This window comes from Corapipo altera, unplaced genomic scaffold (genome assembly GCF_003945725.1).
Source record: "Corapipo altera isolate COAL_440 unplaced genomic scaffold, ASM394572v1 0, whole genome shotgun sequence".
Classification (NCBI taxonomy): Eukaryota; Metazoa; Chordata; class Aves; order Passeriformes; family Pipridae; genus Corapipo; species Corapipo altera.
This window is the reverse complement of record NW_020884872.1, coordinates 5,211,274-5,232,686: the sequence shown is the minus strand read 5'-3', so window position 1 is coordinate 5,232,686 and position 21,413 is coordinate 5,211,274. Positions and strand designations below refer to the sequence as shown.

At 41.8% G+C, this 21,413-nt stretch overlaps 1 protein-coding gene across 6 annotated transcripts in view; it reads right to left on the bottom strand.

Moving 5' to 3' along the window:
* Positions 1 to 77: 77 nt before the first annotated feature.
* AGPAT3 (1-acylglycerol-3-phosphate O-acyltransferase 3) overlaps positions 78 to 21,413 on the bottom strand; it is an 89,980-nt gene continuing 68,644 nt past the window's right edge. For all 6 annotated transcript variants that reach the window (XM_027635693.1, XM_027635712.1, XM_027635675.1 and 3 more), the window contains 8 exons: positions 20,226 to 20,452; positions 15,654 to 15,823; positions 15,285 to 15,446; positions 13,686 to 13,839; positions 13,126 to 13,228; positions 10,064 to 10,139; positions 7,740 to 7,938; positions 78 to 7,138 (listed from right to left, as the gene is read on the bottom strand). In XM_027635693.1, coding sequence (XP_027491494.1) covers positions 7,050 to 7,138; positions 7,740 to 7,938; positions 10,064 to 10,139; positions 13,126 to 13,228; positions 13,686 to 13,839; positions 15,285 to 15,446; positions 15,654 to 15,823; positions 20,226 to 20,403 — 1,131 coding nt within the window. In that variant the 5' untranslated portion in view covers positions 20,404 to 20,452 and the 3' untranslated portion in view covers positions 78 to 7,049. The remainder of the gene's footprint in view (positions 7,139 to 7,739; positions 7,939 to 10,063; positions 10,140 to 13,125; positions 13,229 to 13,685; positions 13,840 to 15,284; positions 15,447 to 15,653; positions 15,824 to 20,225; positions 20,453 to 21,413) is intronic.

Below are 21,413 nucleotides of genomic sequence, written 5' to 3'. Positions count from 1 at the left end.
CGGGAGTGTATGATGTTGGCAAACAGCTGAGGAAGGTCTTTATCTTCCAGTGAAAACCAGAAACTTAAAAGATGTCTGATTTGACAAATTGGTTTAATCAACAGCATCTATCCATACAGCCACCATACCCTACTGCAGTTTCAACTTCTTAGATCATACAGCTTTGGGTTTGCTTTGGAGGACTCTTCAGGAAAGGAAGATCCCTCCCTCCCATTCTGATCATTTGGAGGAGCCACTCAAAACTTTATATGTTGCTGCCATAAATGCCTTGGCAATGCACTGTCCCTCCACAGTTCTCAAGGACTGGCTTCGTGCAGGGAATGCCCACAGGGTTCAGCTTGTTCTTGCCTCCCAGCCCTCACAAAATGATCCACCCAGGTTATTGCCGCAGAACTGATCCCCTCACATGGATCAGTTTGCAGGACTGAGACCAAAAGGCATAAATGGAAATAAAACCAACCAAAGCAAAAATAAAATAGCCCTTAGCGCATGTTTAGTTACAAAAACCAGAGTGGCAAATAGGAAAAGGATGCATATCTCCCTGTTACATTATTGGCTACTCAGTAAACACTGCAAAAAAACCAGATGCTGGGCAGTCACCCTTTTTCATTTGAGCACAATTAAAACCCCTCTATGCCAGCATATTATGTACAAAATCACATACAGTTAAATAAGCAACTGAAAGTGTGAATGAGATTCTAATATACAGTACTTTCACACAGCCAAAGCTATTTTATTTTACAAGATGAGTCTTTTGTGTTTGTCTTTGTCTGAAAGCCCAATAAAAACAGCGTGAACTAGTTAAGCAAAATTTAAGAGACAACTTACAAAGTAATATTTGCATAGCACTGTAAATCTGCGTATTTGCTCGGGCACAGTTCTTAGTAAAAACTACAGTAGGTTGGGTTTTCTTAACAGCTTCTTGTTTCTCATGAGATTCAGACACCTCTCTTCTGAACGTCATAAAATCAAGTGTAGGAAAGAACTTGTAAAAATGTACAAAAATATATACACATGCACACTCAATGCATACCCTGTATACAGGTGTTTTTTTTTATTATTACTCGTTAAGATTTGGCTAATATAACGATCATCTGGTACTTACACTTCCCTCCGAATGACAAGTTTGCAACAAACCAATCAGCTTAAGGATGGCGAGCTCTCTCAGAGGGAAGGTTCTCGTTAAAGCTACAGTACTTGCTGGTGATCTGAGGAGTGAGCGACACGCCGGCAGCGCCTGCCGGGCGTTCAGGCGAGCTCAGCATTCAGGTTGTCACAAGGTGCAGCTCGGACAAAGCTGAAGCGAGAAACAAAACCAAAGGGGCACAGCTTGGCTCTCTGCACGGGTGCACATGCACGTTATAAAGGAGGTTCACAGAACCAGTTCATGCCTCGGGTTAAAAAAAAAAAAGAAATTAATTTAATTCCTGATTAGGCTCTGCTACCTACTCTCCTTCCCCCGGAAATTAGATTTTGGCGTGATTAGTAAATTGGTGTGTTTTCCTTAAAAATGCACGTTGGCCAAAATAAAAAAAAAAAGGAAATAAAACTTGTGTAAGACTGCCAATTGGTAGTGGTAGCCCCTGTACTAAAGAATACTTCTAATTCAAATTTTAAAAGTACTATTATATGCTGTATATTTTAAAATTTTATATTTAAATTTTAAAAGTACTACTATATTCTGGTTTCTGCCCAAGTGTCTATTTTTAAAATACATTTCCTCCTAAAAAGATAAAATGCTGTTTCTGCTAATGTAAAGCTTTTTAGAAGTAGACAATCAGCTACACTCAAGTGCTTTCAACAGTGAAAGTACACAAATTAACTTTGTTCACAGTTTCAAAAATGGAAGAGTGGCTGGTAACTACAGGTCTAACATTTTAAGAAATACAGGCAGCTTTCCATAAATCTAGAGAGGCTGAGGATAAGAGAAACATGACATGTTTGTCTTACAGATGCCAATCCAATCTCTTCCCAATTCCAAAGTATGAAATACCTTCCAGTCATTTTCTGGTGGCTAACAAACGTGGCACAGACCCTGTAACCCTGACTTCCAGAATGTTTTCCCTCAAAACCACAGCAGGTAAAAAAACCCCACAACCAATAATCTGCAAGGATCTTGCTGCAGAGACTGCTGAGTCAATCAGATAAACTGTCCTTTGAGATAAACAGGGGGGAAGTGTGGCAGAATGAGAGTTACCATCTCTAACAAGCCTTTAAGACGAATTCTGACCCCAATCATGTCAACATGGCAAGGGTTATCTTGTAAGTTGCCACAGGGAGATCTCACATTCATATTTGAGTTAGAATTTGCCTCCCACATACACACACTTATCTCTGGTTTGCAGCTCCTGGTAATCACTCAGTTTTCTCAGAGCAGGAATTTGGCTGGACCTGTTGGTGGTGTTCCTCCTCCCTTCTGTGATGCATCCTGCAGCTCTCAGCATGCCTGTCCCCTGCTTCACATCACGGGTTCACTCAGCCCCAACAGCCCTGGAGCTGCCCATTATGATCAAAAAGTTCAGAAATACAGAAACAAGTAGCTGGGACAGAGCACAAATTCAGCGTTCCCATAACAGGGATGGGGCTTCTTCATGCAGCCAGAAACCAGAACGTGTAGCAATCATCTGCTGTGAAACAGAACCTTCACACCAAGGGACACAAGCACATGGCACCCAGGAGACAATGAGCTACAGTGCTGCATCTGATCTTCAAAGGAGGTTGAGGAATGGATTTTTCACTTTTATCTGTACTGGCCTCCAGCATCTGCATGAAACACATGGGTGAGGTCTGTCCAAGCTTGGCTTTACACTTAATACACACTTTTCCAAGATGCCAAAAGACGTGAGATTATCTGTCTTGAATCTGAAACACCCTGTGTAGTGTGAACTCAGTGTTACTAAAAGCCTCTGACCCCACACTTCTTTAATCAAAACGTACATGAAGCAAAACCAGATCTGTTGTGCAGTCCCAAGACAGAAACAGCACCTTTAGCCACAGTGACTCCCGCTTGAGAGTTACTCTAACTCTTGGTAAGGACCTTGCCCCAGCTCCTTTCTGTTGTTTTTTCCAGTGCCAGAGGGACCTGTTGCCAGGTAGGGATGGCCTGTAGGGATGGCCTCTATGAGCAGGCGTGGGAAGGACTTCTTTTCCCTGATAAAAGTTTTGCTCTGAAGTAGCAAAGTTGCACTATCGCGTAACAGCAACACGGCTGTGTCACTTCAGACCTGCAGAGCACGTCAACCAGCGCCAAAATTCAGGAAGACAAAACCCCAGCTGTGTGAGACGATTTCTGCGGGACTGGTTGAACTGGAAAGCTCAGAGTTCCAGCTGAGAGGTCGCAATCAAACCATCTGCAGAAGATACAGGCGAGCAAAAGTACAGACATTGGTGATGGAGACGAGTGGGTACCACGTGGAAGTGAGCAGGCACACTCACTTTTCCTGTGAATTCCGGGCAATTAGGACACAGGCAGCAGTCAGATTCATTGGTCAGCAATTAAGTGTAGAGCCCTTCAAGGTAATTTAAAGCAGAACAAAGGAACGTTGCCCATGCTCTTTGTGCTGGAGACAGGTATTTCACTCAGTGATGCAACATCAATTGCAAGAGCACATTCAGCCCACAATGAGCAAGAGAGAACTGTAATCCCACTGAGCCAAGACCTCTGGGTATCAGGTCCCTCTTCAGCATCAGCTTTTTGTGCCTTCCTAACCAAGATGCCACAATGCCAGCAGCTTCCAAGGGTTCTTAGACATAGGTCAACACGATGCTGCTTTGGAACTATAAATCCCATTTGGAGAGCAACATCCCTGTTCTTCATGGCCAAGGCCAAAGCCGTACATGTACCATCTGTCCACGTAAGTCTGAGAACCATTCCTTTTCAGAGCCAGTGCTGCACTCCATGGCAGTCAGCTTGCAAGTCCACACTGGAGAACATGGAATTTACTCTGAACAATTAAGCAATAAATGAAAATTCTGAAAGGTGGAGAGAGAAAACGCTCCCATAGCTGTAAGTTTATTAAACCTATCATGGTTGAAAAGCAAAAAGACGAAAAACATGATATATTTTTGTTTATTATTGCTCTTAAAGGGCTTGGTAGTCAAATATACAAGCTATGTTCTATTAAACCAGAAGAAAATAAGATATAAAACCTATGCTCACTTTTCCAACCCAATCCAGCTGCTAATCTTCATTAGTGACATTAACTTCAGCTATTTTCAGTCATTTTAATTTATACATACTCCGTGTACGTGTGCGCGCGCGTGTGTATAAAAACCCTTATTTGAGGAGATAAAATTCAAAATGAAGAGATTTTTGTTGGTTTCATATTGGTTTGTGCACTGCCGTATGTTTCAGTTTTTCAAGAGGTTACTGATATGTCTGTTTAGAAGAGCAAAATTTAAGTATCTGATGATGTATTTATTATATTTTCAAAAAGAAAGCATGACCAATAAATTATGATAAGAAAATATGAAATGTTGATTATTCTCCCCTTGATGTACATGCACTAATCCCATGATTCTGAATAGGGAGTTACATGCACTAAGAGGAGAAAAGGATCCTGTAAAGAGAAAGGTTATTAATTCCCTTCTCCTCTAAGCAGCTCCCCTCTTCTCAGCATTAAGAAGGGATTTATTTTGTGAAAATCTTGTCATGCCCATTAATATACTGCTCAAAATGTAGAGTATAAAACATAGTCAGTGGTCAGCCTGCTTTGCAAGCCTCTTCTGCTAAGCCAGTACATTTTATATATACTCAATATCATCTTCAGGAAGCAAGTATACAGCATGTGTAACATCTTTCTAGGAAGTAAGAATTATACCCATTACTGAATTACTTAAGAAAAAAAATAAAGAAAAGAAAGAAAGAAACCCCACTGTTCTTAGTCCTCCTGTTAAAAATAGGGAAAAGCCAGAGTTAACTTTATCAGCACTGGGATGTCTGACTGTATTTAGAGACAAAGTATGAAAACCTCCAGCAAGGACAACAGAGTCATGGCTGGGCTCTGTTCTCCTCAATTCCCAAGGCATGATCCAAATTCCACTAACATTAGCAACAGTTTTGCATTCCCTGTCTTAGGGAAGATTTATTGAGGGGACAAAGATGACATACTAATGCTGGGGGTCTGGGTACAAGGATTCAGCAAGGTTGAGCCTAACAGGACACAGACAACATAGGTCATCCTTCAAATGCTCTTGTTGAAAAGACCACAAATAAAAACCAAGTGCATGACAGAACAGTGATCAATGAGCCCAAGTAAAATATTTTTCTAAGTTATAAAATTGCTCTTCCAGTGTTTGGAAACAGAAAAACCTGTGGGAGAAGAGGTTACATTCCAACAGTTAAGAGTAAATACGAAAAGTAGGTAAATTATTACTCTCTTCTCTTGGTTACTGGAGCAAAGATGAAAACAACAACCAGTGCTTTGATAAGATCTGTTCTTTACAAAAGTGAGACAAGTACTCTAGTGGCAGCTGGGTTAAAGATACAGACCCTGAGGGTAAGCTTCTGCCCTCAGCTGTAAATCTGCAACTCATTTCACCCACTTCTCAGTGCAGCCAAATGCAGATTGTGACCTTCAGACTTGAACATACAGGTAGTTACCATCTGTTTGCAAACAGTTCTCCAGCTCTGCATACAGCAGCAATCTACAAAAATCTCTGAATGTGCGTTTGTAAAAAAAGAAAAAGGAAAAAAAGAAAGAAAAAAAAAAAGGAAACAGATAACAGACATGATTCTGATCTCTAATTTTCAGTGAAAAAAACCCCAAAATGTCAACAAGCAAAACTAAAGATACTTAAAATCCCTGAACAGACCTCATACTCTTTCTAATGCTTAACAGCACAGCTTACCTTGCAGTATAACTTCACATGAACATCTAAAGCATGGCCAAGTCAAAAGTGCAGCACACCCTATCCTTACACACACAGGGTAAGATCCTGGCCCCGTATGAATCACTGCTGAAACTCTCATTACAAGTTCAAGAGATGGCAGCATTTGAAATCTGACTGCTCCAGACCTCTCCTTTTCACATTTTTGTCAAAAGAAGACATTTTGAAAACTATTGTGCTGATTTCTGCTGTTGCCTCCCAGTTTACTGAGAGAGGTTGGCTGAACTGGACTTTGGTAATGAGAGATGCAAGCAGAAATAAAAGGAGAAATCGTTCAGGACAACTGAATAAATTTCCTTCTTTGCACAACTCCAAATCCCATGGTCAACCATTGATTCAAAAAAAACCAAACCAAGCCCAAACAGATTCAAAATTATCATACATGGTGTGAAATAGGGCAAACAGCACTCAAGACTAAAGTAATATTTTGAAATTAAACAGCCTTGAGCAGTTAAGCAGGAGATGTGATGGGAATTTTGTACTGTCTCAGTACGGATCTGTTCTATGGGAACTGCTGATGAATAATGCACTGCTTCCAAACTCCACTATCTGTTCTCCCTCATTACGCAAGTTTTAAGACGTTGCCTGAAAATAAAAAGTATCAGTGTAACGTACAAATAGGATTTCATCTGTAGCCATGACAACACAGCCAGAATGACTCTAACCCCATGAACACCTGTCAATTAATTTAAGAAGGGTGTTTTTTCCTGGCTCATTAGTAAAAGAAGTTGGAAATCAATAAACATTACGTTGGCTTTAGCAAGAGGAAACATTCAATGGCTCCTGTTGTAAAAGTGAGTGTAGTGCTCTTGACAGAAACCAGTGTTTTCAGTCATCTGAAGACACACGTGGCCACGTGGCCTTTTCTCCCCCACCTCAAGTCCTCCAACAAAGCAAGAAAAATTAGTTTCTTCTTCCACCCCACCCCAGATTTTCTCCCATAGCTTGATTACAGTAATCCTTAAACAGGTAGAAGGTTCACGTGTTCTCTTCAGTCGATGCCTCCAACGTCTTCATTCTTGGCTCAAGTTTTATTCATTAATATTAGTCATCAGTTATTAAGAAAAAGATAGTTTCTAAGTGTTTGTTGTTGTTTTTTTTTTAACTGAAGTTAATGGGATACCATAGTCTGGTTATATGTGCTGAACTGCAGCCATCAGTTACTCCTTTTTCTTGAATTCCTGGTTGCCATAGCTGGAGCCTTTTTCTATTTCAGTTACTCCTATCAGTCTACGAACTCCAAAGGAAGCTTTAAAATACAACAGAGAAATGAGAGGCATATTAAAACCAGTTCAAGGATTCAGGAAACCACATGTGAACACACAAGCAGAACCCACATGAGTTCACCCAATCCCAAAGTCAGTAGTGACTGCAGACCAACTGAAACTAAAAGAGGGGGACAATCCAGATTAAAAAATATAATTACTGCTTCTGTTGTTTGACAGGACATGTAGCATGAACACTGAAGCATATCCCCTTCCTCATCCCTGTTTTTTTTTTGTTAGGTTTTTCTTTTCTTGGAAGGGTTGGGGTTTATGTATTTGTTTGGTTTTTAATATACAGACAAGTTGTCCAGTGAAAGTATTTTTTCCTTCAGGGACCATAATAATGGCCTACAAGAATCACCTGCTATTGATTACTACAGTTATTGCCTAAGATATGAAGGCAAATATTCCTGAATTAAAGCTTTTGAAATAATTAAAATGCTGTACAATATAAAGACTACCAAGTGAGTTCCCAAGTGTTTTCCTGCAAGCCCCATTCATAATAATTAATATACAGAACTTATTGGAGGTAATAGATCTTGTTCTGTGTCACACTGGGCTTGGCATCTTCTCTGCTTTTATTACCTGCTCCAACAAGTCCTAGGAATGCAAGGATAAGGAGAGGTGATCCACTTGCAAAAACTCCAAAGCCAAATGTGAAGAGAGGAGAGAGGAGAACTGTGGCCCAAAAAAGAAAATTTAGGAGAGTCCATGGTCTCCTAGGAGGTTTAAACTGCTTGCCAGGAAATATGCCTTCCTGATTATACATCTCTTGCAAAGCATCCTGGGGGAAAGAGAAGAGAGAAGAAAACAGGTTCATAATATTTGCACCAAGCAAGCCAAGACTAGACAACTCCAGGACAACACATAGGACAGTATCCATGGTAAATACCCATCAAGGGTGCACAGCATCCATTTCCATCTGCTGTCATTTTTCTGGGCATTTCCATTGATTGCCAAGGTGACTGTATTAGTCCTTTGAAGGCAATTTTTTCCACCATCAGAAACTGAAACCTTGTCCTTTCCACTACCAAATACCTTCACCTCATCTCTTGATTGTTTAGGAATTGAAGGCAGCATCAAGCCAGAGGCCAGTTCAGGCACTACGTGCACTCTTAGCTGGGTGCTCTTTCTTTCCTTTTTTATTTCCAAAAAATTCAGCATGATTTAGCAAAGCCCAACAGGAAAATGCTGTGTATAGAGCCAGGAGGGTAAGGCAAGGAATGAGCTCATGAGCAGGGACAGCACCATGCCAGCCACAACCCAGGGACTCCAGCCCATCCTGAGCATCGCAAGCAGAGCCTGCAGAGAGATGCAGTCCTGAAACATGTCACTGAGATGCCCACAGTCCTCCCTCAGTCTGTAAGAATGTTCTCCAAGGTTTCCAAGCCACTACCGAGGTTGGCTCAAGTCTGGCTATTTCTTTTTTCCCTGCTTAAACTGTTTTTCTTTAAGTTTACTTTGCAAAGGACTTTGCCAGTAATGGCCTTTTGAGGATAAGACCCCTGTGCAGGAAGAGGATTCCAGTTACAAAGTAGTGCTAACACTGTGAGATCAATATATATAATACCCACATATATAAGCAATACCTCCCTGGCAACACCTCACACCAAAGCTGAACGGAGCTACAGCCAAAATCAGGAGGGATGAGAACAAATGGTGCCAAGTTGCACCAGGGGAGGTTTAGCTTTGATATTAGGTAAAAAATATTTCCATGAAAAATGCTGTAAAGCAGTGGAACAGGCTGCCCAGGGAACTGGTAGAGTCACCATCCCTGGAAGTGTTCAAAAAACATGGATATGGCACTTGAGGACATGGTTTAGTCGTAAACGTGGTGGTGGTGCTGGGTCGATGGTTGGGCTTGATGATTTTAGAGGTGTTTTCCAACCTTAACAATTCTAGGGTGCTAATGGGAGATGGGGGGGGGAAAGATGATGATAGCTACTGCTCTTTGTAAGATAACTTCTCTCTCATTAACTGAATTAGAGCTTAAATTTAAATTTTAAATTTAAAAAATTTTAAATAAAATTGAAACTTAGAACAATTTGCTGCCTACCTACAGACTAAGCACAAGCTTGGAAATGCTGCAGCACAGGTCATCCTAGCTGGAGAAAGCCCAAGACAGTTAAAGTTTCTCTGCTCTTCTGTTGTTTTTCTTTCCACAAAGAAAAACAACACAGAAATCAAGATACACATCTGAAGTTTAAAAATCCACCAGTTAGGGCTGGACAACATTAATTACAGTTCTCTCCTACTCCCCACAGAACTGTTAAATCTGCAGTCAAGAAAATAACCATCTGAGGTTAAAAAAGAAAAAAAAAAAGAAAAAAAAAGAAATGACAAGAGGAAAAGCTTTGAGCCATGTGAAGGCATGATGTGCTCTACCAGTCCCTGGCATCAGATCCCAGGGACTGTCACACCATGTCACACACCACTGCAGAAGTATTACCAGGAGGCAGAAGGAAAGTGACAGTGGAAGAAAAATGAAAGCAAAGAACAATTGCAGCTGAAAGCCAGGACTGGCTGTCCCTGACAGACAGTTATCACTCTTCTTGAGTGCCTAAAAACACCCACAGGAAAAATGGAGCTTTTAGAAATCTGTGACAGAGATCCAAGAGCTGAAGAATGCAAAAAGAGAGTGGATTGCTATTAGTCTTCCACAGCTCAGGCGTATCTCTGAATTCCTCTGTGCTTCCTGGCAATTTGAGACCTACTCACTGGCCAGCCCTCCACTGCCAAGGGGCTCTTCTGTCCTGCTCCTTCCAGCAGTTTGAGGGATGGCTGCCTAATTATACATAATATCCTATGTCTTCCCTCCATCCAGTAGAAGAGTGTGCATTACTCACTGCCTTAATACACGCTCCCTGTGAAAAGTCCCAAAAGACAGAAAAGAAAGCAAAGCTGTTTACCTTCTCCTGGTAAAGCTTATGAAGCCAGTTTGCAGCTTCCTTTTCATCTTGAGGGATATCTTCCAGAGGAAATCTCCTGGTTTAGTAGAGAGATTAAAAAAGCAAAGAAGAAGAACAAAAAAGGATTAAGGGAAAATCCAGGTATTTGACTTTAGCCCTCTATTAGGGAAGATCTTCCATTCAGTGAAGGGCATAAATCACAGGCAATACTGTCACTGATGGCAGAGGTCTTAAATACAGAGAAGAACCAGGACTTAGAAAACAACCAATTCTTCATTACAAAACTCATATTCTTAAGACAAAATAAACTGTTCAAGCTCCTATCAGTTTCAGCTCACATCAGTAAAATAAGCATTTCCCACTCAAACACTGTTTTTCCTTCACCACATCCACCATTGGCTGATTCCCAGTGAGCTCCCAGAGCCTCTGCCTCTGGCTGAGGCACCCAGAGCTGGGAAAACACAAGCAAGTGGTAAACCCAAGGATAATTGTTTGTTACATTTTGGTAGAGAAAACCCCATTTTGGAATTAATGGGAGAGGCAGTTAAAAATTCGCTTCAGACCAACTCTGAGGAAAATGTCATCTTCTGCAGGGACTGCACTTGTCCCTTCTGCCTCTCCAGCACTGCAGACTGAGGCATGCAGGTCTGCGTACCAGTGAAAATTATGCCCAGAGAGGCAGAGAGCAGGTTTAGATTAGTTATTAGAAAAAAAGTATTTACTGAGAGACTGGTGAGGCCCTGGAACAGGTTGCCCAAAGAAGTTGTGGATGTCCCATCCCTGGATGGGACAGGTTGGATGGGGCTCTGAGCAACCTGGTCTAGTGGAAGGTATCCCTGCCCATGGCAGAAGAGTTGGAACAAGATGATCTTTAAGGTCCCTTCCAGCCCAAGCCATTCTATAATTCTGTGAATGCATTCTAATTAATTTCTAATAATTTTTGCATCCCACAAATGAACTGAACGCCAGATCTGACAGATTTACCTTCATGAGCTCTACCATGAGGAGTTGCTCAATTAATATAAATAATGCTCAGTTAAAAGTCATCTGCTGAAAGCTCTCCAGTGAAGCTGTCACGGTGTTGCTCTGCCACCACTAGAGGGAACTCACAGCAATAACATTTGGTAACTTCCTGATTATTTTCTCTGTAGCCAGTTGGGATAAAGACTGTTATCTGCTTCGGGGAGCTAAGCTGCTTACCTCTGCACAGGTAACTGTGTACACATATACCAAGAACACGAGCTTACGTGTTTCCTTTCTCTGAACTACATTAAGTCTTCTGGCACAATAAGGACGTGTTCCATTTTCAGGAAACAAAAAAACCCATAAAAATAGTTTCTTTATTCTCATAGCTTCCACTCCAAAACAGAGAAAAAGCTTTAAGCTGTAGAAAAGCACCTTGAGAATATTGATGCAGTTCACAAACATATGTTAAACTGAAATTATTTACACACAGCCATTAGTTTCTTTCATAGGGTACAATTGCTAATTTTACCTGGCAACATCATTCTCAACAGGATTTTATGAACCCAAACCTCTTCTAACACTATTGAAAAATACATTTCTCTTCTTTCCTCTCACTGCCTCTCCAAGAAATAAAACCAACTTGCACCTCCATGAGCAAGCCATAGGATATTTCACTGAAGGCAGCTGTTCTTCAGTGTATAATTGTACAGAAGTGCATCCATGCATGGGTACCTCAGGTCCAGCTAGATATCCTACATGCATCTGCCATCAGTATGGAATTACAGGTGGCAACTGCCTGACCACCTGTTTTGCTGGCTGGCAAGTTGTCTGTTCACTTTCCTCATCAGGAATAGGTATGGCAAGAGTAAATAGTCAAAATGAAAACCCTTGCAAATGAACAACCTCACCTCTCCACAGGCAGCTCCACAGTCTCCTTTTCCCCTGAAAGACTAAAATGTTTTGGACATTGTTCTGAGGCCAAAACTGGAGCGCTGTGCCCCTCCTTTCCCCATTAAGCCTGAAGCACTCTGCCTCCCTTGGGACAGCATTTCTTCCTCAAAACTGTTGCTGCTCTACCCCAATGCACTAGGTAATCAGTGTGATTTCCTACAAAGATTCTCACCCTTGATGGCTCTGGCAAGACACACCTGCTTTGATTAGATGGACTGTGTATAGAGCCAGGGCCATTCACCTGCACCACAGACCTGAGGCCAGAGGGCAAAGGTGTGGGGGGAAGTAACAAAGCTTTGTCTTTTTTTCTCTTTTTAAAAACCATCGACCTCATCACCAGAACACAACAATGTTTTCCAAAGTGTGGGTGAAGCCCCCAGAGAAGCAGAAGCAAACTGGCAAAAGGACTGTGGAAAGAACAACCAGGTCGTTTGTCAGGTTCAGACATGAAAGGGAAAAGAAGAAATTCAACAGGAAGGGGTTGGTAGTTCTTGTGATCACAAGGAAGCCTTCAAAGGAGAAGGCAACAAGGAGAAAGCAAGAAAGAAACAGCATATGTGTTTGTGTATGCACATGTGTACATGCTCATGGAGTTAGGTGTTAGCAGTTACTCTTTTAGGCAAAAGAGCAGTGAGGAATGTGAGGAATGTCCCACCTCATTCACAGGATGCCTGAATTTCAGCATTGCTTAACTTCTAATCTGCTAATCAAACCATGTGAGAGGGAGAGAAACTGGCCCAGGAGGGCACTTTACACTATTTACTACAAGGGACCACTGAAGCTGGACTGGCTATTTATGCCACACACATGCTCACAGGGACCGGGAAGGGTGTGGGACAGTTGGTTTTCTGTTTCCAGCAGAGAAGAAAGAAAAGGCAGACAAGTCTTCAACTGCAGAAAACAGGGAAACCCTGGAATGACAGTGCGGTCACACCCTGGTTTAACAAGTCTGGGTGATATCATGGGATCCCACATGAAAGTGAACTGAGGCACGAGGGGGAACAGGGAGATCTTTGTGGTCTGCAGAGAAACCTGAAGGACAAGGAAAAGGGGAATAGGAAAGGAAGTTTCCCTGCACAATCTGAATGCACTTCAACGTGCCAAAGTATGCATCTTAGGGCTCACCTCCATCAGTATATGCTCACCTTACACACATATCTGCTTCATATTTCTTCCCATAAAGAATTCCTAATAAAGACGGGTTCTTGTTTCCTCTGAAATTTAGTGTTACATCATACACTGCTGAAACTGTTGCAAAAAAAGAAAACATGGCTGTTACAGCAGCAATTCTAGCAACCATCTTGCTGGCATCCTTGTGTGAGACAGCAACAGAGCCTTGTGCAAGCCTTGAATTAATGATGTCAGGTAGGAGAGTCCCTCACTACTTTGTGTTTATGCATCATATTTATCCACATCAGCCACCCCACATCCCCAGCTCTGTGGCATGTGTGTTATCAAAACACCAGCTGACATGCTGAACTAAGCAACAATGACATACATGAAAGGTTTATTATTTTTTTTAAGGCTGGTATCTGACAGTTCTGTGGCAATTTACAAATTAAGAGCTGACACGCTGAGTGCTTATTACTGCCAGCTCACTAATTGTCGTGGACATCATGAAAAACAGAATATACTACCCTGTACTACACAGAGGGTACTAAAAACATGTTACAAGTGATGCAAATAAGTAGTAGCTTGCCAGTACCTGTTCCCCTGAGACACTGGACAGCAGTGGTGAAACCTTTGGTTCTGGGCAACAGGTGGTATTTCAGTTTAGGCAACCCCTTGGATTCAGCTACTTCCATACTGATACGGTGCTTGGTCTCTGTAAAACGAGTTCCTTCACAGTACAGGAGAAACTAGTACGAGACAAGAGGCAAAAAACAAGGACACTTGAGATCAAGAGAAACCAGAAAACTGGTGTAAGATAAACCTACATCCGTGAATGTGCACACACTTCAGTTGTCTCATCTGTTCATCAACTACTGGGCATAAGCACCCCCTCACAACTCATTTGCAATTACCTTTAATTTTACCAACACTCGTACCAAATTTAAGGCGACAAAAAGACAGCCCTAATTGGGGCACTTGGAATGCACAAAATTTAGGAAATCGATCCACTCAAGTCAATTTTAATCATGATTTAAATTACCAAGCAGGATGTCTTGATTTAAATAATCAATGCTAACTACGTTTTGCACTTATATTTTCTGGTTGTTTTCCCTAGAGACTAGTCCTTGGTTCTCAGTCGTAGAATCATTAAAATGCATAGCTAAAGTTCAGTCTTGAGATATTCTAGTTGGTAGATTTTTTTTTCTGTTTTTTTTTTCTTTTTTTACCACACTAATCAGGAGGATATATTAAATATAGTTCATATCCATATAGTCAAGCAATTAAGTAGCTGAAAATACATTCTCCAGATTCTTATTTTTTCTATCTTTGTAATGGTAGAAAATTACAATGCATTCACAATGTTCTAGTTAAGGCTTAATGTTTCACTGTTCATTTTAACAAGCTGTACTGGATAATATTGAAAAAAATCACTTTAAATGCACAAAAAACCCTCAAAATATTTTATAAGCCAAGTAATTGTACATTACATGTGCTGCTATAAAAGCAAACCTGTAAATTTATGAAAATGTTTGCATTCAAAGCTCTAAGGAAGTTAGTAGGTTGATTATACCACTGTGTTGCTGCAGTAAAATCTAATGTTGCACACAATGAAACAGAGATGTTTTACCCTTGACTTCAAATAATGTCAAAATAAAAAGGAAAAATGTAACTGCAAAAGCATATATAAGTTTGCCATATATTCTCATAGACACTTTTTGGGAAACCTGTAATTTCAAAGATCAATGAACACAGTAACAGGAACTCTCTATCAAAATCCATGGTCTGTGCATCCAAATTCACTCCTCCAAAAAAAACGTTTCTTTGCTTATTTGTCTCTCCAGCCTGCCTCAGAAGATGTAGCTTAAGGTCACAGAGATTTAGTAATCAAATATAGGCTTTTTTTTATAGGTGAAAAGTAAGTTCAGGCAAAATCAACAAGTATTACATAAGCCTGATCTATAAATTATTGTTAAGCTTCTGAACTGTTTCCCAAATGGCTTCTGTAACCAACAGGCAAACAGAGAAACTTTTTACCAGCATATCCCAAAAGACCTCCTCAAACAGAGCACGGCTTTTCCTTGACAACACTTGGAAGTGAGCAGACCATCTCCTGACACAGAAGGCCACAGAACCACCTCTGTCACCATTTCACTTCTGGCAGCCAGTACCAGAGAAGGAACTCAACACTTACCCACATATATTCAGGGTAATCAGACAAACGTTTTAACCCTTCAATAACTGTATCTCTGTCTTCTTCCCATTTCCTTTTGCAGAAAACAATCTCAAGGAAGTACCACGTCCAACCGATTAGGGGCACATATAGTAGTTCTCTCTTAGCAAGGACTTTGGAACTCTTGGAGAAGGAAAGAAAAAACAAAAAAAGAGACAATCCAAAAATGTCATTTGCCGATTTGTACAATGAGATCAAATACATTAAAGTTAGGATGATGAAGAGCCTGATGGATTATATCTGGAAAGTTAAATGCAAGAAACTATGTGTCTGTGTTTTAAATGGACCTGTCATCCTGCAGACGAAGGGGGAGCCCAAGGCCCCACGTACCCCCAGCACTCCGAAGCGCTCCGTCATGGTCCAGCCGCACAAGAAGTCGATCTCAAAGTTGTGATTCAAGATGATGATGACGTGTTCTTTCCCAAAGGTGTTCACCGTGGCCTCGTCCGAGAACAAGGTGCACTCTGTGCCTGACCACCATTCCAGCAGCATTACCAACTCTAACAAACACGGTGAAGACGGGGAGAGGTGTTAGGGGTGCCCCTTGCAGAAAGCTTCAAGCCCCATTCAGTGCCTGGTCCCTTCTGACTCCCAGCACTGTCACCTACTCCAACCAACCCAGCCGAGATGAAATGAAAGCTTGGATGGGTACAGACCAAACGACATCACCATCCTTAAGTAGTATTTAGAGGCTCTAGACATATGCATTTATGGATAATTTTAGCAAGTTTGGGCATTGTATTATGAATGTGAAATTTCACGATCACTGGGAAAAAAAGCCCAAAAACTTTGTGCCTGAAAACAGACAGCGGAGCTGTTGATTGCTCCACCAAATGAGTACAGTTTCTCCCAGGTGGAATACAAATTATGCATAGATGCAGCCTAATGCTTTTACTCAACATGAAACAAGCTCTACGGAGGTAAACAGACCAATAAAGGTCTTTTATAAGGATGCAGTGCCATAGATCTTCTGCAAGAGGTTTTAATATTAGAACAAAGGCTCTAATCATTCTGTATTATGATCATCAACACAGATCCAAACAGCAAACAGTTGAGCTAATTTATCAAAATACCTGGGCAAAGACAGGAACAGTAAATTTTGTCTTTTACTGCAAAAGAATGAGCCTTTTTCCCGTTTTCTCCAGCTTTTTGATATTGTAGCACCTCTTACTCCACTCCAAATATTTCCTTTCCATTACCCACCCTTATTTTCCACTTCCCCTTTTTTCATCTTAAAAAACCCTTCCACTTAAATTCAGCATGCATTGACTGTAGTTGCTATGGTTAGCTTACTTCTCTCATTTTAGAACATCGAGGCAGATGGAAGACATTTCTTGTACCATGGGACAGCTATAAAAAGTATGAGAATAGTTCATTCTCCCAGCAGGAAGATTTGCTTCCATGCAAACTGTAGTCATTGGTGTGTTCTCATTTCAATGAGATATGGATGCAGTCAGAATTTGTTTGCACAAATATGACTGTTAAAAAGTCCAGCTCTTCCCACATAACTACAATAAACTTGCAGGGTCAAATCTGTAAGGTGTCCCCTCAGTTCCCTACATCAGGTTCTGCCAGGAGTTATTTCAATTTCCCATTGGGAGGCCCTAGTTTTCCAAAACAAGGCAGTGTCTTCCTGCACAAGGGCTTCTGATCAGGATCAGACAGGGTCATCTACCCACTCTGCTAAATAAGAGTGGGTCCAATTTTGCACCACATCAGAGAGAAGGCAAACACAGTATTTAGGTGAGTGATGGGGAAAACCAGTCCCGATGTGCTGAAGATACGGAGCTTCTCTAGCACTAGATTTTTCACTCATGACCACTTACTCATCCACCAGGTTATTCCCCTATATCACTTTCAACACTTGCTCATTTGGAGGAACCACAGAGTTTCGCAACTTGTTGATTCAAGAGCACTTAACCCTGGTCAACTGGAAATACAGCAAAGACAGAATTGCCTTGTTCATTTACACCAGCTAGAGGTTTCTACTGTCACTTCCCAGCTTTGTCTCCTTTATGATCACTTACCTTCCTTTCTCTGGTTATCCTGGCTCAGTAAAAGGGGAAAGAGGATAGCAAGACTGTACTCAGTGAGAGCACCTGCCAAGCAGGTGGCCAGGAGAATGCAGGAGTGGTACCAAACAGAGTGTGGTACTTGGAACGACTTTCTGTTTCCACTGCTGTCTGTGTACTAAGGAGGAATATTTCCAGTACCTGCTACAGCTGCTGCACTTTCTTATCAGAAAATACAATAAACTGGGTATGTTTCTTTTTCAAAATCAGGAAAAAAAATCTGCAGAGGCAGGTGTGGATGTCTGTCTGCAGAGCATTTCATTTACCATTCACTCTGAAATAGTGGAGGATTTGCCAGAGTTCATACTGAGAGAGGAGGGTTGATGAGCCAAAGAAGGAAAATGAGGAAACAGATTGTCTTTTACAAGTGTACTGATAAATGATGTAATTATAACCAGGAGTGGGCTCACTTCCTTTTTTTTTTTTTTTGCTGTGTGGGTTACAGCTACTTTGCGTGGCACTGATCCCACTGATGCTACAGCAAGCACATCTTTATGAATGATGGGATGGGAATACTCACACTGCCAAAGATATTTCCTATACAGGGAAAGCAACACCTTGCTACAACCTGCCCCTGTGGCTGGTGTTCCCACACACCAAAGCCAGGTACATTTACAGCCTCACAAGCCACCCACAAACAAAGCAGACAAGAGGCACAGCACATCCCTCAGCTGAAAGTACCAACATTTGAGAGATTATTTTTGCAGCTGGACCAAACTAAACACGCTGCACTCTCCAAAGGTGTGAGTCATCTGAAAGGAGCTGATGTGTGAGAGCATGAATTACACACTACCTGTCACGAATTGCAAAGGGCTGGGGACAGAGCCCAACAGACCTTCTTCCCTGTATGTCTGCCACGAACACTGGATAGAGTCACTCTCCTTCTCCTTCAGAAGCTGTGCTTTATGTATTTGGGAGGAGAGACAATAAGAATAGAGCCTGGTTTTCAGTACATAGCCAGATACACGATCACCTATGTATCCACCTCTGCACACTGATCCTCTGCCAGGTGGGCAGAGCAGCTTCTCTTACAGAAAGCTCTGACATGAACATCCTCGGCCTGAAAATATAAACAGCTTGGAGTAAGAGAGTAAAATGTAGCACCCAGAACAGAACACCAACCTACAGGTTCATGGCCAAAAGGCTTCCCCATAGCGACATATATTTCATTATGAATGGCAACATTTGAGCTGCTGCATTTACATGGCTTACTTAATTTGGTATAAATCACAGTTGAAGTGCATATTCTGTCAGCTTTTCCATTACAGGCCATCAGCACTCTGCAATCCCATATAACATTTGCATTAATTTTCACAGTTTAATTTCTCAATGAGTTAATTTATCACAGGCTATACACTGGGGGCTATTCTAGGTACAACCCAATTATCTATTCAGCTTCTCCAATAGTGTGGGTTACTCCAGTGTTTAGAAGACCTGAGATAGCAGCATTTAAAATGTGATTTTTTTTTTTAATGCACAATGCTAACTTGTAGAGGGTTGAACCTACAAGCCTTAGAGGAACAAGCAGCTCATATCCTGAGAAACACAAGACTTTTAGTGCAACAATAGTTTTCAGGAAGAAATTTGATTCTAGATTATTAAAAGCATATTAGGAAATTCTTACAAGCAAATTAAATATAAAAAATCCCATACACCTCCACTCTGCTCCAACCAAATTTTAAGTTTCTCCTAAGCTATTCCATTACAATACCTTTACTCCTGACAGTTTGCCTGCCACTCTATTTAATTTCCTTTCTCCTGTACTTCTCAGGCAACACTCTCAATAGGCACAGGAAGGACAAGAACAAGGTTAAAAAGAAACCAAACTAGATACTTTGGAGAGGTTTTGTTGGTAGTACTTCACATCGATGACTTATGAAATGTGGGTGCCTGTCAGTGGACTGCTCAACTGCAATTTCAGTACTCACTGTGGTGACTCATTTAGCCAAAGTGGGAGTTGGATGCTGAGCTGAGCACTAAGGTAAGTGGCCGTGCATGGTGGGAGGGGATGGAGAGTGGAAACCGATTAGATGATTCACTGCTGAAACAGGAGGTGACATTTCGGCTAAGGAGCCTTCTAAACACTCATTTCAGAAATCAAACCCCCTGCCAAGCTCTGTGAGGAGGAAAAAAAAAAAGCCATCCACGGGGAGGAAGTTTTGCAAAGGTCTGAAAGAGGAGAGCAAAGCAGTTGAACTGACTGTCAAGCTGACCCACAGGCAGAAGAAAAGAGTGACATCGCTCCCAAGAGGAGACCCTGGCATCAGAGACAGACACTGTAGGGTGTAAAAGGACTCTGGAGTTATCACACAGTTCAGCCACAGAGATGTCTACACTAGAGACTGCAGGACAGACCACTCCCCCTCCAGAGCACACAATCGACTTGGGCTCCTAAGTGGTGAACATCCCACGTGCTCTCAGTACCTGAGCCAGTCTCAGAATTCTCCCTTTCCCTTCACTCAGCACAGGCTCTGATGCCGGATGAAGATGGCATTGAGACAGAATCAGCAAGTCCTATCAGTCCAGATAGAGTAGATGGTGGGGAGGAGCTTTACTTCCCACTTTGTTGAACGATAGAGTGACAATATATATCAGCCCCTTGACTTCTGTGTGATTTCCCAGTATTTCAGAAAAAAAATGGCTGTTTTGAACTGCTCTGAAAGAGTTGAACATCTAACCTATTATTTCTCTCTCTCTCTCTCTCTCTCCTCTCTGTGTGTATCCATACACATAAGCATACACATTTTTCTGTGATTAACAAAAGCAGAAAACAGGAAAACCCTCTCCCCCCCCCAAGCCCAGCCCTCACATCCCCTTCAGGCATACTCACGGCTCCAAAGGGAATAGGCAAGGCGACAGTTTACTCGGCGATAAAACTGCTTGTTTATGGGCCAGAGGACTAGCGTGCATAGTTGAATGAAGTTAATGATCAGTCCACTCACAACAAAGACGAACCCAATGAGGAGGTGAACTATGAACTGGGTCTTCAGAAAGGCAATGAAGCCCATGATAACCACTCAGAAGCGTGAGCAAGGGCCGTCACTCAGAATAACTGTCCTGAAAGAGAAAACAAACAAACAAAAGAGTCAAATGGAGAGTGGGTTTACAAGCCCTGAGGAAGGACAAAGCAAAAGCCATGCAACAGTCCATGCAACTTCAGCAAGAGGCACCCAGCCCAACAAACACTCTGCTCTCCAAACCTGCCTCATTCAGGTCTTAATAAACTGGTGACGGGTGCAAATCGCTTCCAAAAATAGGAAGGAATCATTATTTACAATTCACAGCCCACCAAGAAGATTATTGTTTGCTGAAGACAAATCTCACACCTCCCTTCAAACAAAGATCACATAATTGGATTTAATGCTGGGAGGAACACAGAGCCCTGCAGTCACAGTGAGCCGCTGAGCCCTGATGGGTAAACAAGCTGCACAGCGACTGCTGCACCTTCAGAGGTCCCTGAACTGCTACAGGAACCTCAGCCCTGAAAAGAGCAGGGCTGGTCACAAAGAGCATCAGTCTGGCAAACACTAAGGCATGGAAATGGAAATTAGGTATTCCCACACCCAAACCCCATGCTGGAGTACAAACTTGATCTGGAAGGGCTTTGATGCAGAATCTTGATTCCACTAAATTAGCCAGAGCATTTAACTTTGAGCACATGCCATATTTATAACAGGTGCAGAAACACTGGCAATGCCTGAACCAGCAGAAAGTCACAGGAACTTAAACAGACAAGCCTGATTCACTATAAACCCTGTCAGCACAAAGTTAACCCAATAAAATGTATTAACCAAGACACCAAATTGAGTTTATTCCAAACTGTGTTATCTGGCACTGGCCTTTTCGACCTGTTGGATACTAGAAGTCCTATGACAAGGCCAACCAGGCTGTCGAACCACAGCCTCCAATTCTCACCCAAAAACCAGAAGCATGACCCTGATTTTCTGTCACAGCCAAAGCTTGCTGACACGTTTTGTTCTCAGCTTTTATAAAATGTTGCAAATGACCAGATCAACCA